The following is a 16,811-nucleotide window of genomic DNA, read 5'->3' as shown; positions in this document are numbered from 1 at the left end:
TTTTGATCCGGGTCCGGACAGTACGGCTGCTGGGTCCGGATCCGGACCACGGTCCGCCTATTAGTGACCTCTGCTTTACAGCAAGAAAGGCACGTTAGTGTTGCACACATTTATTCTCAAATTGCAGGCTTCTTTCCCATGAGGGGACTTTTGATAGCAGCCAATTGCCATCATTACAATACCTAAATGTGGCATCTGTCTGAGCGGTAAAAGCCTTTATCCTCTTACATCAAAGTACTGAGAGGTCCAGCAGGGGTCATGACTGGTAATGTTTTTAGGAGAAAACAGGCATCAATTAAAAGTTGACTCATGGAATTTGATGAGTTACAGGCCAAATGACGTCTAGGCATCTGGGCAAGTTTGTGTTTTAAAATGAGTTTTAAGGAGACAACAATTGTTTTACATAGCTTTGGTGACTACTATACTTTTAATAGGTTGCCTGGACTTGCTACACATTGCATTATAGGCCTTTAAATAGTTGTACGTAACCAGCTAGATGTCTAAACTTTTGCTTTTATACCACAATTAGTTCACTTTCAACCAAAACTAGCAGACATTGGTTCACCTACAGATTATGAAAAACATGCCACTTATCTTTGTGTAGCCACGTGCTGTGTAGCTTAGTAGTGTAGCTAAGAGTTCCTATTTAAATATTTTATCACAGTATTGAAAATATATGCTCATCTGATTTTGCGTTTGTACTAGAAACACACTTTTCTTTCCCTCTCTTCCCCAAAGACAAGAGACAGACAAACGCACGTCTATGGCGAAAGAGAATTTAACAAACGGTGTGTTTGAATATAATCGTGTGACTGGGTTGGTGGGTTGATGAAGCAGTCAGGTGTGGCTCAGAAAAGGGAATAGAAAACAGAGGAAGTGAAAGGATTTTAGAGGAGAGCCACTGTCACCCTCCTTTTCTGAGTTTTTGTCCCTGTTGCGTTTGTATGTTGCAGTGAATGATAAACTATAGCATGACTTCAAATGTAAATAAGCACTGGTCTCCCTTAGATGGTCCATGTCCTACGCCCCATGCCCCTTCCCAGACCCCTTAACTGACACTCACTTGGGCGAAGTAGAGTTTGAGCTTCTTGCCGTTGAACTCGGACTCGTGCAGCTCGATGCGAGCGCGGGCTGCAACCTCTGGGGTGCTGAAGTTGATCCGGACTCTCCGGAAGCTTTTGAACATCTGGAAATTTGTCTGTTCATCATAGATCCTAAACAATGCCTCAAACCTCTCCTGCAGAGGACAAACACAGAAAAAATGATAAAAGATGCATTCAGATATAATTAGGTTGATATTCTGAAGATACTGTAGGAGAAAAAAAAAACAGGTAAATCTGTTAAAATGTCCTTTGGAGCAGCTCAGTCAATATCGTTTATTTTACATGCTTTTTGTTATATTAAATAACCCTTCAAACTCCATAAATAAATGTCAAATATTCTTAATACATGTATTTTGTGTAAGCATCCAACATAAACTATGTCATCTCTGCAATGTTTCCATATTTTTGGTGAAAAGATGAGACAAATTTAGGGTGAGCTAAGATTTGGGGGTTTAAGTTATTCACTGACACCTCCGTCTGAGCGTTAGACGTGACTCTAACTGCTCTGCACCCATTTCATTTGCTTTTGAGCTAATGGGGAAATTAGATTTTCAACTTGCCGACTGTCTCCTCTTTCCTCACCCTCTCTGTCTCTTTATGTAATTCTCTTTTCTCTGATCGCTCCCTTCTTCCTCCTTATGCACCACACTTCGTCTTTAACTATACCCATATGACATATTCCCACATCTCCTATGTTTTATTACTCCATCATCTCCATGGGCACCCAATTGGCTTGCTCAGCTACGAACTCAATCAAGCGGCTCAGTAGGAGGGCGGAAGGAAAAGGAAAGAGGCCACCGGGACAGCGGATTCGTGAGAAGCATTGTTCTTTGTCTCCTAGCCGACCATCTCCCACTGAGTATGGAACCAAACCTTCTTTCCACTGAAAAGTTACACTTCACTTTGCACTAAAGGTTTGTGCAAAGACAAATGTACACATATCGATCAAATAATAATACTGTTGCCTTTTCTGATTCCATTTAATTTATCCATGGACCCATTGGTACAGTCAGTGGCATCAACATCAATTGGTAAGTTTGGCCTCTATCAAATCAGTCCATGATTGTGTTATTTAGTGCCAGCGGTTGTCTCGAATTTAGTTCTACGCTCTTTCAGGCAGTGGGAAACACAAGACCCAAATACTCCCGCAACACTTCCCTTCTTTGGCTGACACAGCACCTCTCACCAGGATGGAAAGGGTGTGTGTGTAAGCTGGAGGAAAATAGGCAGTATGTGCTGTGAGATCTGCCTCTGCACATTAGTGACACCTTAGTGATGGTGGCAGACACCAAGTATCTGTCAACTCAGCATGATGAAATGAGTGTCCTGTTACTCCTGTGTCCTTTGGATGAATCCTTAATAAAAACCTTGCACATACATACATCTGGTCTTATCTTGTGTAACATTATGTTATTCCAAAAAAGTCATATTCTTTTGGATTTTTTTTCATATTAATCACAAAACTGCTGGAGGGAAGCTGTGCACAGCTATAACTGCAACTAACAATGACTCTCTTGATTAAGTAATCACTTTACTTGTTGAATCAATTCATTGTTTTACATCTGAAAACACTGAAAATATCCATCAAAATCCATCCGAGTCATCTTTGAGTTGCTGTTTTGTTTTATATTCGAGACATGAACCTTTTTTTGAGAAGCTGCATCGACTGATTGTTTAACACTACAATTATGAATTAAGGTACTGCTATTTTGCAGTGCTTGATTATTGTTTACTTCACTACAGTCAAGTATGTTTAGAAATTGTTATTGTAAGAATATGCTCCTAAATACAGGGTATATTCTCTGCAGAGAAACCACTGATCATCACCCGGTCTGACACACGCAGAGTTGTTAATGACGGTGCAAGCTGTGAACCACAGTTATGCCGCAGTGTGGTGTACACTGTGGTAAAACAATTTGAATTTCAAGAACAAGCACATTAACGTTTTTACTCATAATCCTCTCTCCTTCCTTTCTGGTTTGAGTCCCGGTTCTTCCCTTGCTGAATGCCTCGGGGTGGCTGGCTAAGCCTCCGAGCTGACTTCACCTCTGGGCTCTGTGATACCATTTTTAGAAAAGTTTCTCGTTCACCATACAAGGTGCATGCTAGGAAAAGAAGTCAAGTCAGGAATGTGTGAATATCTTCTTGACTCCATTTATGCGTTTTGAGGAGAATTACTGACTAATTTAGCAAGTAGAATGCTGCAATCCATAAAAGCCAAAGAGGGAAGAGTGTGACTCATCACGGTACAGGGACGCCAAGTGTTAAGTAAGCTCATTAAAAATTGATTCTCTTACTCCCACAGTCAACACAATCAACTGCAAAATAGTAGTTAACCAAATAGCTTCTTCCCTTCAATTGTGAATGAAATAGCTGAAGAAAAAACATGTCAAAATGTTGTTTTAAAGAGGTTAAAGGGTTCCCCTGTGCAAACCAGGTTTCTGTTTTAATCAATAGCATGAAGTAGCAGCTGTAAAACCAGAAATTAGTTCAAAAATGCCATGAAGCTCACTAGAGTTGTGACTAGAGTGACACCTTCAACATTACGCAAAGTATTTTTTTCTATTGCTAATATCAAAATATTTATAGTTTTTTGATATTGTCAAAATATGTCTAATGCAGCTTTAGAAAAGTCCGGCTCCCTACATGGGAGCGTGGGAATGTCGTTGTATAATCATGGCCCAAACTGTTCTACGTTTTGTTTTTCTTTCTAAAATAATAATTAAAAACAAATTAATATAACAGCATTACAATCAAATGCAGACTTCAATTTTAGAGCATTTAACCAGCGATTGTTTATTTGCAAACGCCTCTGACTTGGGTGTAATTGTAATTAGCTTGAGAATAACAAAGGACTTGTGTGGCCTATCTGCAGAGACTACTTAAGCCCGTATTCCAACCCGTGAATTTTCCGTAAACCTTAGCCAGCTACTATGACTCACATGACATCAAACTCCATGTGTTATAGGTGGTCTTTTGCACGCCCGCATGCAGGCATCTGCACACACACGCACACACACTTCACAAACATCTGTGAAGTCAACAATGTGTTCAGGATTATTTACTTTGCTCCCACAATTAGTTATCTGGTATTTCTGTAGGCATCCACACACTCAGAAGGCATTTCTGCCTAGTAAAGTAATGTGAGATAGACACACACACACACACACACACACACACACACACACACACAAACACAAACACACAGCTTGATCCAGCACGTGCTATTACTGTATTTGCAGGGACTGAGAGCTGTGGGACAACAGGTGGGAAAAGAAACGAGAACAGCATGTCCTTGTTCTTTTCATTGTCAACAAGGCAGATAACCACAACTATTGAAGAAGCTTTACTGAAATATGTTTTATCTCACATACAGTAACGTGGTAACAGAAAAATCGCATATACTTTGACAACAACACCACAACTGAGAAACCTAACATCACCCTCACTCTCTCCTTCTTACATTAAAGTCAATACTCACAGGCTTTGTTTATCTAACAAGAGAAATCTGATGTGCTTTGGGTGGAGACAGTCGAGGGGAAGAGGCGTGAAGTCAAAGCTCTCAAATAGCAGACAACTGGACTTGGCAAATGCTGTAATTATTGCTGACCACATCTTTCTCCATGTCACCTTTACATTACGCCGAGGGTGTACCTCAACAGGCTAAATTCCCTTCCTTTCCTGTCCTGGATTGTCCCCGGTGTGGCACTGGGCAAACCTGGGGGCTGGTTTCACCAAATTTGTAACATGACATCCTTCCCTCTGTAAAAATAATTCCAAACCTTTTTATCTTATTTACTTAAAATCTTTTATTTATTTATTTATTACATTTTACACACAGCACAACATAAAACACCTCCCTCTCCCCTACTTAACCCATCCCTCCAACCTATTGAATACAAATAATTATTTATTCACTTACATTAACATATATTCTTGTATCTTATTCTATTTTTGCATGTTTTTTAAATTTGTCATCTCTTTAAATTGTTCTTCAACGTTGCAATGCCTGTCAGTCTTTGACCAGGGCATAGAGAACACAGCTGTGCCTGGCTGTCTCCAAGGAAGCGTAACGCCCACACACACCTCTGCGCCTGTGTGTGTGTTTCAGACCTAAACCCCGCTCTCTGTGAAACATGCAGAGAGGACAGATAAGCTTGAGCTTACATGCTCTTAGGTACCGAAATTTGGAACCATTTGATTTACCGTGAATTTCTCCTCAGTAGTACCGATGTAATTTGGATGGTAATATTAAAAAAAATTAAATAAATAAATAAAAGTATAGAGCTTGGTACCCACTCCTAGAAAGCCGTGTCGCAATAAAAAGCATGAAAATGACAAAAGCAAATATTTTTGTGTTGTTGCATTGGGAGGGAAATATACTTCAGGCTTTGTGTTTCTACAGATCTTCACCTAAAAGTACAATTAAGAATTTTGTTTTTAATTTTTTTTAATTTTTTTTTTTTTTTTAAAAAGGTGCACATTTTTTCTCCCCTATAATAAAAAAGCTGGGATGCTTCCTGCTGTAGGTGTATAACAATCACTAATGTTTATAATAAACAAAGTCCTCATAATGGGACAAAATGCTTCTGGAAATAGAAATGTTACTGTTTGTTTATGAAGCGAAGTTAAATGAATCCTATTTTGAGTGCCAACATTGGCTCAGGTGACTGTTGTTGAGAGAAAAAAAAAAGAAAAAAAGAGATCAAGAAAGAAGAACACGATGCACCAAAAGGCTGAAAGACAGAAAGCAACCCAGCACAATAAAAAATCTAAGGAGAGATGTAAAGCTTGCTAATGAACTAAAGTCACTCTGTCAGTGGCTGCAGGGCCATTCTTCAGCTGATTGCCTCTTGGGTAATGAGGTAGTTATGTCCCTGATGGTAATGGAAAGGCTGCCATCATGGTGGCAACAGGACATGACTGTCGGCATGAGTCACATTCAGCGGCACGAGGAGGCAACAAAAACAGAACCAGCTAGTGGTCCTGACACAAAATCATCTGAATAAAAGATTGTACGGCTGAACAATAAGCAAATTTACTTTAATAAGCAAAAAGCGGATGTAAAAAGTATTTACAGTATTTTTACTTCACCCCTCTTCCAGGTAATGAATAATTCAAGTTGTGAAATTGGGTGTAACCATGTGACAGATGAGGCTGACTTAAGTGTTTTCCCTTCTTATATTAAGAAAGGACTGGTTTCTCCAGTGTTGGTCAAGGTACTTTTAAAAAGTAATTATTTGCAGTAACTAGTTACTTCTTCCAAAAAGTAACTAAATTAGTTACTCAGTTAAAAATGAAAAAAAGTAACAAGTTACTTCAGAAAGTAAGTATTGCGTGACTTTCAAGTACATTTTATAATGCTCAAAAGTGACCCCACCTCCACCCCTCTTTAACGGAACTTAAAATACATGTGCATGTTCAATTATTTATGCTCAACCTGTGACGTTTCGCAAAAGCTGTAGCATGCTGTCGACTTTCATTGCCACCGTTGTCTCAGTATGGTTGTGCAGTTTAGGGAGTCTCATATTCAGCTGATGGGTCCCTGGCACTGGTGAGATTGAACAAGCAACATCAGCTGAAACACACCGACACGTCCCATCATTCCTTTGATCAGCCATGTGCCGGAAAAAGCAGTACAATAAACACACACATAAAAGCAACAACGCAATCAGCCCAAATTTCAATTTCAAAATAAAAGCTTTGCATTGTTGGAATGGCATTCAACAACTAATTGGGCAGCGCGAGAAAACATTATGTAGAGATCTAATACACACGGTTGTATAATAGTTGGATAAGAAATCTAAAAAGTATTCAGTATAAAGATGAACCAACAGCGGATTAATTGATATGTGTCAATTACACAGTATTGATAAAGTTGATATTTTTTAAGCAAATTACTTCAAATTTGACAAGTTTTGCCTTTTCAAATTTAAATATTTGAAAAAATAGTTTTTGTCTTAAAAGACAGTATCTGGACTATTTGGACAAAACAAGTAGTTTAAAGACGTTAGTCTTGGCTCTGGGACTGTTTTCCGATATTCCATAGACTAAATAATTAAGAGATTAATCAAAAAAATATTAAGCAGATTACTCAAAAATGAAAATAGTCACAATGCTTCATTTTGATATTGTGTTTAATTTAAACTAGGACAGTATTTAAATCACATTGGCACTCGGATACCAAAACCCATGAGTGTAATCTACAACCTGGTCCAATTCTATGTTGAATTACACCATTTGGCATTTGGGATCAAAATGAAAAGATTAATTAGGGAATAAAGAAGGGTTTTTTTCTCTCTTTGGTGAAATCATTGTTCTCCATGAGACGGGCGTGGCTTTAGCTCAGTCTAATCCAGACCCTCGTGCTGGAATGGGATTTAGGTGAAAACCTACTAACTAGGCCAGGGAGCCTTGTGTTGAGTCACAAACAGTGTTACACTAAAAATAGATTACCGGTATGTCGGAATAATTAAGAAAATTCTTTAAGTATGTTCACCGTCCTATTTTTAAGTACTTTCCTCCGTTACAGGGCCAACTGGAACCAGTCTAATGAGGTTGTACAAGTGAAGCAGATTCTCGAGATAACAGATGCAGCTGGAAACTAAATCTCTTACCTGCATGCATATGTTTTCCAGCACATTTTTGCTTGTCACATTCCTTATTTTTTCCATTATTGCTCCTTAAAACAGAGCCAACTTTCCATCACACTCACTTGTGACATAAAATGTATTATGTTTAAAACACAGCAAACCTTTCGGCTGCCAAACATTACTATGAACACTGTTGAAAGTAAAACAAATAATCTATACATAAAGATCCCGTAACTCAATAAACCTGTTTACCATCGTAACCAAGCAAATTATGACTGGCATCTATTATCTACTCCCCAAATCCCCTTTGTGGAGCATTATCTGTAAGTACTTATCATCGTAGCTGGTTGTCTTTTGTCATCATCAGTTTACAGCTAACTCATCTAGCCATTAAGCTAACGGTATTAGACTAATATATTCCTAATATAACAATAAGTGAAGCGTTATTATGGAACCCACGTAATCTCTAGGAACGGCCCCCCCTGTGAAGCAGCTCAATTGGTTGGGGTTTGGCATTGCCCTCAAATGGTGAATTAGGATAGCCGATTGGTCAGGGGATAGGACTTGGAGCTTAGCGTAAGTTCATTCAGGAATACTTCTAAGCTTCAAACTTACATGATCTCTCTCTCTTGCGCTTTCTCCCAATCTAATCAACTGACTCAGCGCCCAGGGGCTCCTCCATCATCAGAGGCCCCGCTCCCAACCACATCCATCCTCATCTTCAGGCTCTACTTTCATCACTTCCTCACCCCCACCAGTGTCTAGACTCCATCAAGGGGATAGTCCTGTATATCCAAGGCCTCTATACCCCTATAAACTTAACAATGCGATGGAGTGTAATCGTCAACCTATCAACCTATTTTGCACCATGTTAATTAAACTTATTTCATTCTTTAATGAAGTCTTGCCTGATTTAATTGGTTCCTGTAAAAACACTAAGCTGTTCCTTCAACCTTTATTGGAAGTGTTTGGACTGCTGCATAGCTGTGGACCTACACACATAGTGAGGACAGAAAGAAGAAATGAATGTCTCAAAAGTCAATTTAACACCAGAAATAGACAAGTGATCAGTGATGTTACACCACTGTTGGCTCACATTCACACATTCAAGACACATTGAGATTTTAGCAGCCTGTATGTGTTTGTGTCCTGGGACATATTAAGGACCCCGTACCCCTGAACTATGAACCTATGTACTCATTCGAAGTATTTCTCATGTTATAAAAGCCACTGAGAGTAAATTGTGTTGTGCTGCCTGCTCTCAGACTGTATCTCTGGCTCTCTGCCCCACTGTTGCCTGGAAACGTTGGTACACAATAACCTTATTTTTTGTTTCATAAACCGTCCCAATTTCACAATTATGTAAAATGTTACTACAAACATTCCTCCTCTTAGGTCTCACCTTCTCATTTTGCTATTTAGAAGCCTGCAAGCCTGAGTGGTCAAAGCTGTGGCTGTAATACGGTAGAACGGTTTAATTTCCAATAAATTCTATTAATAAAATTCCCCTTTTTATTTTATTTTGGTCTTTATCAGCAGTAACTTAACATAACTCCTATAAGCAAACATGAAACTCAAAATAGAATACTCCCCTGCCTGACAGACTGTAGGCAGCAATTTTTCATTAGTCATTGTACCTTTTGTAAGGTATGTTTTACGTGAAAGTAGCAGGTGATATGCATAGACATACACACAAACAGCCTACGGAAATGTGCAAACGAAATGATGTACATGTTTATATGCATATAGAGTTGGGAACTGAGATCCGATCACAAGAAGTTACTCTAGACGCAGATGGAGACACATTCTACTGCCAGGTGTAAACACACATACTTCACACATGCTGTCCACCTGTGATCGGATCACTCAGATCGGATTTAATTAATACCAGGTGGAAATGCGGCCGTAATGTCTATCAGTGGATAAACTCTGAGATTGCGGAGACCCAAAACTCATGACACACAGGCAAATGCAGCTTCTGTCAAAGCAGCCATTAATATTACCATATCAGCAAATCCTCGGTATTACAAAACAACAACAAAAACAACTAATGACTAATATCTCAGGATGTAGTATGAGGGCTGCACAAGCCCAAGTAGGCACGTGATTGGGGTGAGTGTTGTTACAGTGGGATCAATAGCTCGAGCAGGGGGCGGTATCGCAGGGGCCGACGCTGCTGCGCTACACACCCGCTTCCTTTGGGACAGTGTGTCCGCAGCAGAGAGATTTAAATCAGTTTACAGCATGAGGACACATTAATCCTATTACCACGTCGTTATGGTTTTTATTGAGGCAGGAGCTTTTCCTAGTCAGCAGCACTTATGCCTCGGTTACACCCACACACACACACACCCCCACACACACACTATTAACATGTGTGTCCACGTAGTCTGCCACGCAGAATCACACACTTTTAGAGGCGACAGTAATCCAAAGCGGTACACAACATTACATAAGGTTGCTAAGAGATGCTGCAGCGTCTACCTTAGGCCACCACAGCATATGGACAGATGAGCTCTTTCTCTCTACTCACCACCGTCTCACCCTACTGCTCTGTTGCATTTTGCCCTCTTTCTTATCTGTGTGTTGCCAATTGGTGCGTCACAGCACCCGGCTGATGATCAAGCATTACGGAAGCAATGCTAGGAGCATTGCTGCACAGCTGGCAAAGTGGAATACAGGTCACATTTCAGTATCGAACGTGATGGAAAGTGAAGGACAGTTTTGAGGTTCATGTACTTTACTAGAATATTTCCATTTTCTGTTATTTTAATACTTCTGCTTCACTTCTTTTCAGGAGGAAATATTGTTCATGGTATGATAGGGCTGGGAAATATATTGAGATTGTGATATGAAACTTGATTGTGGATATCATAATAATATGGCAATATGTGTTGATTTGTCCTGGTTTTACAGGCTGCATTACAATAAAATTATGTAATTAGCAATTAGTAATTAACTTACCAGGCTGTTCTAGTATTTGCCTTTACCCACTTAGTCATCATATCCACATATTGATAATTATTTATTAAATATATCAAATCAATTAAATATTTTGTGTAAGCACCAATAGTCAACCTTACTATATTGTCACAATATCGATAATGAGGTATTTGGAACAATATATTGTCATATTTGGTTTTCTCCACATTGCCCAGGCCTATTTTGCGGCACTGGATTTATTTTCAAAACTTAAGTTTCATTATCTATCTAATAAATCGGCAAGCTTATACAGAGGAGTGAGTGTGTGTGTGTGTGTGTGTGTGTGTGTTTGGTCTGTCTTTGAAATATCTCTTGAATTGTTCATCCAGTCTTCTCACTTTTGGTTTCCTGGGTACCCAATGAACTTGGATTTTGGATTTTGGAGCATTTGGAGCAGATTAGACAGCATTGGATATTAAAAAACTGGGAATAAAACTAAACGACAGAACAATAAAAGGTTGAGCAAAAAATTGATGTCCAAAAAAAAAAAAACCTTACCGGCTTTAACTCCGGTACACATTTTGCTGCTTCCAACTTCACGTGATTTCTGGATATACCAAGAAAACTTTTCTTCCCCTTCCTGGAGCATGACTGGATAGCTGACAGGAACATTGCAATTGTTGAAAATAGGTTTGGGGAAAAAAGGCGCTACCATAATGCTGGCTCTTAATTTACTTAGAGTTTTTTGCTAAAAGCAAACTTAATAAAAAGCCATTTTTCAGACAATAAATATCATACAAAAGCCAGACACTATATTGTATTAAGTTGCTGTGAGCTTTAAATTCACCACTTCTAAACAGAGGCAGAACATAACTTAATCTCTCCTGCGCAGCGATATGCAGATGGTTCTGGCCATGCGAGACTATCTAGAGGGCAAAGACAGCAGTTTTCATCAGACTCACCCTGGATCTGTTAATTACGTGTGCTGCTAACTAATAATATCCCTGTTGGCAAAATACAACCACAATAAATCCATACTTCAACGTAAACTGTCAAGCCACTAAGCCTGTTTGGAAACATTTAATGAACACCTCTGCTGAAGTGGTAAATTTGTATAACTACAATAATGACAAGATGTTTATTAGCAGTTAAAACCAGTCATTTCTGCTTGATAAATTACTAAAATAAATAAATAATGAATCATCAAAAGTGTGGTCGATTCATTTTCTGTGAATTGACTCATTACTTCAGCACTTTTATCATCCTAAAAAAAGAAAAACCCTGCTTGAAACAACATTAATTAAGTTTGCTTTTAGCCTGCAGTATGCTGTAGACACAATGGTCTGAAGCCCAACTGTATTCTTCTAAGGCACTGCTATTTTAAGCACTAAAACAACCTTGTCTTTCCAGAGGCATTTGTGTTGGACTGGAAATTGTGTTGGAAAGTCTGACAGGAAAATGACGTCCTACTTGTATTTTTAATAACAAAAGGTCAATCATTGTATGATGCCGTTTCCCCATCTTCTATTTTTGGGGAGTAAATTGTGGGCCTCTACATTCCATTGCGAGGGCTTTTTCTTTTCTTCTTATCTCATCAATTCATAGCCGTGTAATCTTGGACACATTGTAACCGGACACCCCACCCAGGAGACAGTCCTTTTTTTCTACGTCACCCTAAAGGACGCAGAGCTAACCTTTAGCTGACACCTGAGCCCCAGCACTTCTCTAAGGTTTCAGGCCAATGTGAGCTGCCCATCTCCACCTGCCGAGTGCCCAGACCGGGGGAGCAGGCACACCTGAGCCCACTGCTCAGGCCTGGGATCGATCAACCTTGCCAAGATGCAGATCTGGTTTCCTACCAGCACAGAACATGATATATTCACCGTCAACTTCCATCCTGTCTGTCCTGCCTCTGCTCCTTTGCCTCTTACTTTCACCTCAACAACTGGTCAAAATTGCATCACAGCAGTGTTTTGAAATGCTGGACCTGGATCAACTGAAAATTCAGAACTTATTCATGTTTAATGTGTAAGGAGTGAGAGGTCTTTCGGTGTCCTCTAAATAATGTAACACCGCAGAGAAAATTGGTTAGTAACCAAATAGTCATGTATTGCCAGACCTTCCTCCACAGTGCAGCTGATGAGGGCCTGGCTAGTCCACACAACATTTTGGTTGGACCAACGGAGCAATGGCGCCTTGGCAAAATAACTTTGGAGAGGAAATGGTTTGGACGCAACATGTGTATGTTCAAAGGTTGTTTTAGTTGTGCCACAGACAACTCAGATTTGACAGATAGTCTAGCTAGCTGGATATACCCTGCAGAGGTCTGAAGAGCAGTTAACTATACTCTTCATAAATCCACCGGAGTTTAAAATTCCAACACAAAGGAAGCGGAAGGTACCGGACATGTGGCCGAAAAGAGAGACATCCTGCGGAATTTCTGGCGGCAACGGAGCAATCCTGGAAGTGGAACGTTGTAGATATAGACTTCTAACCAAATAGCCAACAAGAATTAATAGCAGATCAAGTCAGTCAAATGAGACAGGTAAAACATCTGTCAAGGACTTGCCTAGGATGATATTTCAACTTGATTCTAATGTAGATAATATGAGCAATGTCTGCTGTGGAGCTAAAACCAATTTGACGACCATTGGATTAGTCCTTCTTCAGAAAAGAAATTGACAAATGTTGTCAAGTGGTTAATCTAAAGCAAAAACGCCAAATATAATCTTTGAGTAATCTTTCTGCTTTTCTTTGTTTTATCTGATAATAAACTGAATATCCTTTGATTTTAGATGTTTGCTCAGACAGACAATTTGATGACTTCACCATGGCCTTTAGGAAATTGTGAAGGGCATTTTCCACAATATTTGTAAACCAAACAATAAATTGAGAAAATAATCTGCAGATCAATGAAAAAGGATATCCATTCATTTAACACAGAAATAGTGTGACATATTCCAAATTCAATAAGTGAAATCCTATTATATTTATTATAAAATGACACAATGATGCATTGTTCTGTTGCTTCATTTGTTTCTTAGTAGTCTGGCTTACGGGATATAGATTGCTGTGATAAAGCCTGACTCCCTCCCCTTCTGCTATCTCCGCTATCTATTTTGCAAGGGCACCGTCGCTGGCAATGCAAGACTAGTTGCTTAGATGCTCAAAATAACCGTCACGAATAAAAGGAGTGACAGCACGTTATGTAAGGCGGTGTATCAAAAAAGCCATTGGGAAAAATGGAAAACATCACAGACGTGAGCTAAATCACTATAACTACAAACAGCAGATTAGTTATCAAATCTCTCCTCCTTGCTCATAACAAGCGTAACTATTGCTACGATGAAGTCTGAGAATGGACACATGACACAAGGGACAGATAATAGACAGACAAGCAGATAGACCGAGAGGAGGACAAACGGAAAGTGACCCAGGTGGACGGAAACTTCTCCAGGCGTGCTCGGCGAGGAGATGTGCATGTTTGCTGACAGAGGTGTTTATAGGTCTGCACGTCCGCTGACTCACTGTTGTGGTTGGAGGGTTTGACTGTGTCAGTGTCACTACAGTCGTCTGTATGTGGGAGAGGAGGCTTAAGTTGAAAACAGCTGTCCTTGTGGCTTGCAATGCAGTCTCTGTGGTGTTTTATATAACGTGCTTCTCTATAATAGTGTGTGAATGGGTCCTAATGTCAAAATCCTGTGTTCTGTGCTTCCTAACTAAAACCCATTTAATTCAGAGACAGACTGCAGCCAGAGAGGCACTTATCAAGAGAAAGAGCAGGTTGACGGGCTGAATTGTTATTCATACATGTATAAAAGGAGCGAATAAATGGGCAAAGTGAATAATTAAATAAATAAATAAATTACATGTAAATGCCAGCATCAAATTAAGCATGCTAGGTAAGTGTAAAGGCTTGCGTCATGCTCTGTATTCTGTAATACACTCACTGCCTGCCAACGTGCAATGACCTTCACTATGTGTCCTATGCTATCATCTGCTGATGCTGCTAGATTTTCCAGGTAATGATAGTCTTGTGACGAACACACACATACTCTAGCGTCTGCCCACAGCTCTGGCCTTGGTGAACCTCACAGCAACAATAGTCCTTTTGTTTTCTCCCAAATGGATCCAAAGCACTTTGGTATGAAAGCCTACTGTACCACCAGCTCCGCAATTGAACAACAACCTGCTTTGTCCACAGCCTCTGTGTTTGGCTCATTAATGATGTAACCAGCTGGAAAAGGAGCCAAGGCAAGACATATCAACCGTGTCAAAACAAAAAACACCCCAGCCAGTCACACAGCATCACCTCTAATTAAAAACCCCACCATTTGCTTATTTTCTTCACGTAGCCCATTCAAGCACCACTGCCATTGCCTAATCATTCCGTGAAGTCTCTTTAAATAGCAGCAATCCACATATTAGTTCACCTGAAGTGCTTGGCAAAAGAAACGCTCCAACCTTTATTGTTTTTTATCTTCTGATTTGGAGATATTAATAAAAACAGGGGCCTCGGACAGGCTCAGATCTTGTTGGATGATAATAAAAACAAGAGCAGGCTGACAGGGAGGTGAGCTCAATCAGAGGCTGCTTCCCACGTGCCCGGCTTTATTAATCTGCCCTCTTCCCCAGCGCTCTCCATCACTCTCATTGTGCCAGAAACCAGGATTACTGGTGTTCTTTGTGCCATTGGAAAGTCAGTCTTATGTCTGCTCATTTATTTGTGCACAGAGCCCCTGTTCTTTGGATGAGTCTGGGAGAGGTGGGCGACTGATAAGAGCTGCTTGACAGGAGGCTTTATGGGTTCTGATCAGACTGTCCTGCCCGTGGCTGTGTCAAGCCTCTCTGGGGAGGATGGCTGATCTCTGAGCACTGCACAGTACATTAAAGAAAGTAAATCACAAAGAAATAAATAACGTGTGAGCCGAGTCACCCCTCGCAACACGCTAGCACAAGTCCAGGGAAGAGACGTTCAAAATATGTCATAATGATCAGGAGTATCATCGCTTGTATACAGGAGAAACCTTGCACAATCAACACCTCATACACAGCTGTTTTTTTCACCCAGACTCCCTGGGGAATCTTAAAGATTATGACTGCTATCCCATAATTACAGGACAACTGCAAGTTGACACATTTGTGTCTCTCGCCTTGGCTGGTCTGCAGTGGTTAGAAAGTGCGATGAGAGTTGGAACCAAACACAACAGCTGACTGGCCTTGAGAGGGCAAGGCAGACCACAGGGTGGGTCACAGGCTGAAATGCACAATGTTTGTTATGCGTATGTGCAGAATATTTGCAAGTAACATCAAATTATAACTACATGCCATTTCTGTGTGCAATTCAGGACAGACACAAGACATATTTCACAAATAAACACGTGTCCCCCTGGGCAGCTAAAAACTTTGCGATGCACATGGAGTAGCAAAAAGTGATAAAATATGGCTGATCAAGGTGCTGTGGGGATGTGGGTGGGGTGACTGGGTGCTTAAAACTCGCAAATGCTGCTATTGGATGCAAGAAATAACTGAAATCAGCCTTTACCACACCAGAGTACAAAGGAGCACCTATACACTGGCTGCCCGTGCTGAACTATATGTGTGTCTTGCTTTTGTTCTTGCTCCCTTCCTGCGTCTCTTTGGTGATACGTCAAATCAGACGAGCAGTCAGCAGGTGAGGGAATATATTCTGACATGGAATTTCCAAAAGGGTTTAGTGGGTGAGCCAAGCTTTGGCAGACCATCTGTGTGGCCTTTTAAGACCAAAACCTGGCACGTTGCAGAACCTAAGGTGGGGTCCCTGGGCTTACTTTGAACACATTTAAGTGCAACTGTTTTCCTTCTCTGTGACTGACAGGCTACCTGCACCTGCCCTTAGGACAAGTCAATAAAATATGACTATAGGGAGTGTTCAGGTTATTCAACATGGAGTTTAAAGTGACCTAAATGGACTTTATAGGAAAAAAATTTATCTACACTGCATATTAATTCCTTACGGGCATCAATCACAACCCTCAGGATATCATTGTTGGACTATTTATGATATTTTAGGATGAAACTGTTATGTTGTGTATAATATTTCTTTGAATGTTCTTATTGGATTGTTATGTTTTCGGTCTCCCAGCTTACCTCACGTACCTGCAATGCTGCTGGCATGAGGAGGAGCAGAGGTAAATGGGGGGGGGGGGGGGGG

General features: G+C 40.3%; 1 protein-coding gene across 3 annotated transcripts in view; it reads right to left on the bottom strand.

Moving 5' to 3' along the window:
* The window catches only part of rcan3 (regulator of calcineurin 3), a 36,834-nt gene that overhangs the window by 4,373 nt on the left and 15,650 nt on the right, over positions 1-16,811 (bottom strand). For all 3 annotated transcript variants that reach the window (XM_034858357.1, XM_034858356.1, XM_034858358.1), the window contains one exon: positions 1,064-1,237. In XM_034858357.1, the coding sequence (XP_034714248.1) occupies positions 1,064-1,237 (174 nt within the window). The remainder of the gene's footprint in view (positions 1-1,063; positions 1,238-16,811) is intronic.

The sequence above is a fragment of the Etheostoma cragini genome, chromosome 20 (genome assembly GCF_013103735.1).
Source record: "Etheostoma cragini isolate CJK2018 chromosome 20, CSU_Ecrag_1.0, whole genome shotgun sequence".
Lineage (NCBI taxonomy): Eukaryota > Metazoa > Chordata > Actinopteri > Perciformes > Percidae > Etheostoma > Etheostoma cragini.
The sequence above is the reverse complement of the archived record's forward strand: the minus strand, read 5'-3'. Positions and strand labels throughout refer to the sequence as shown.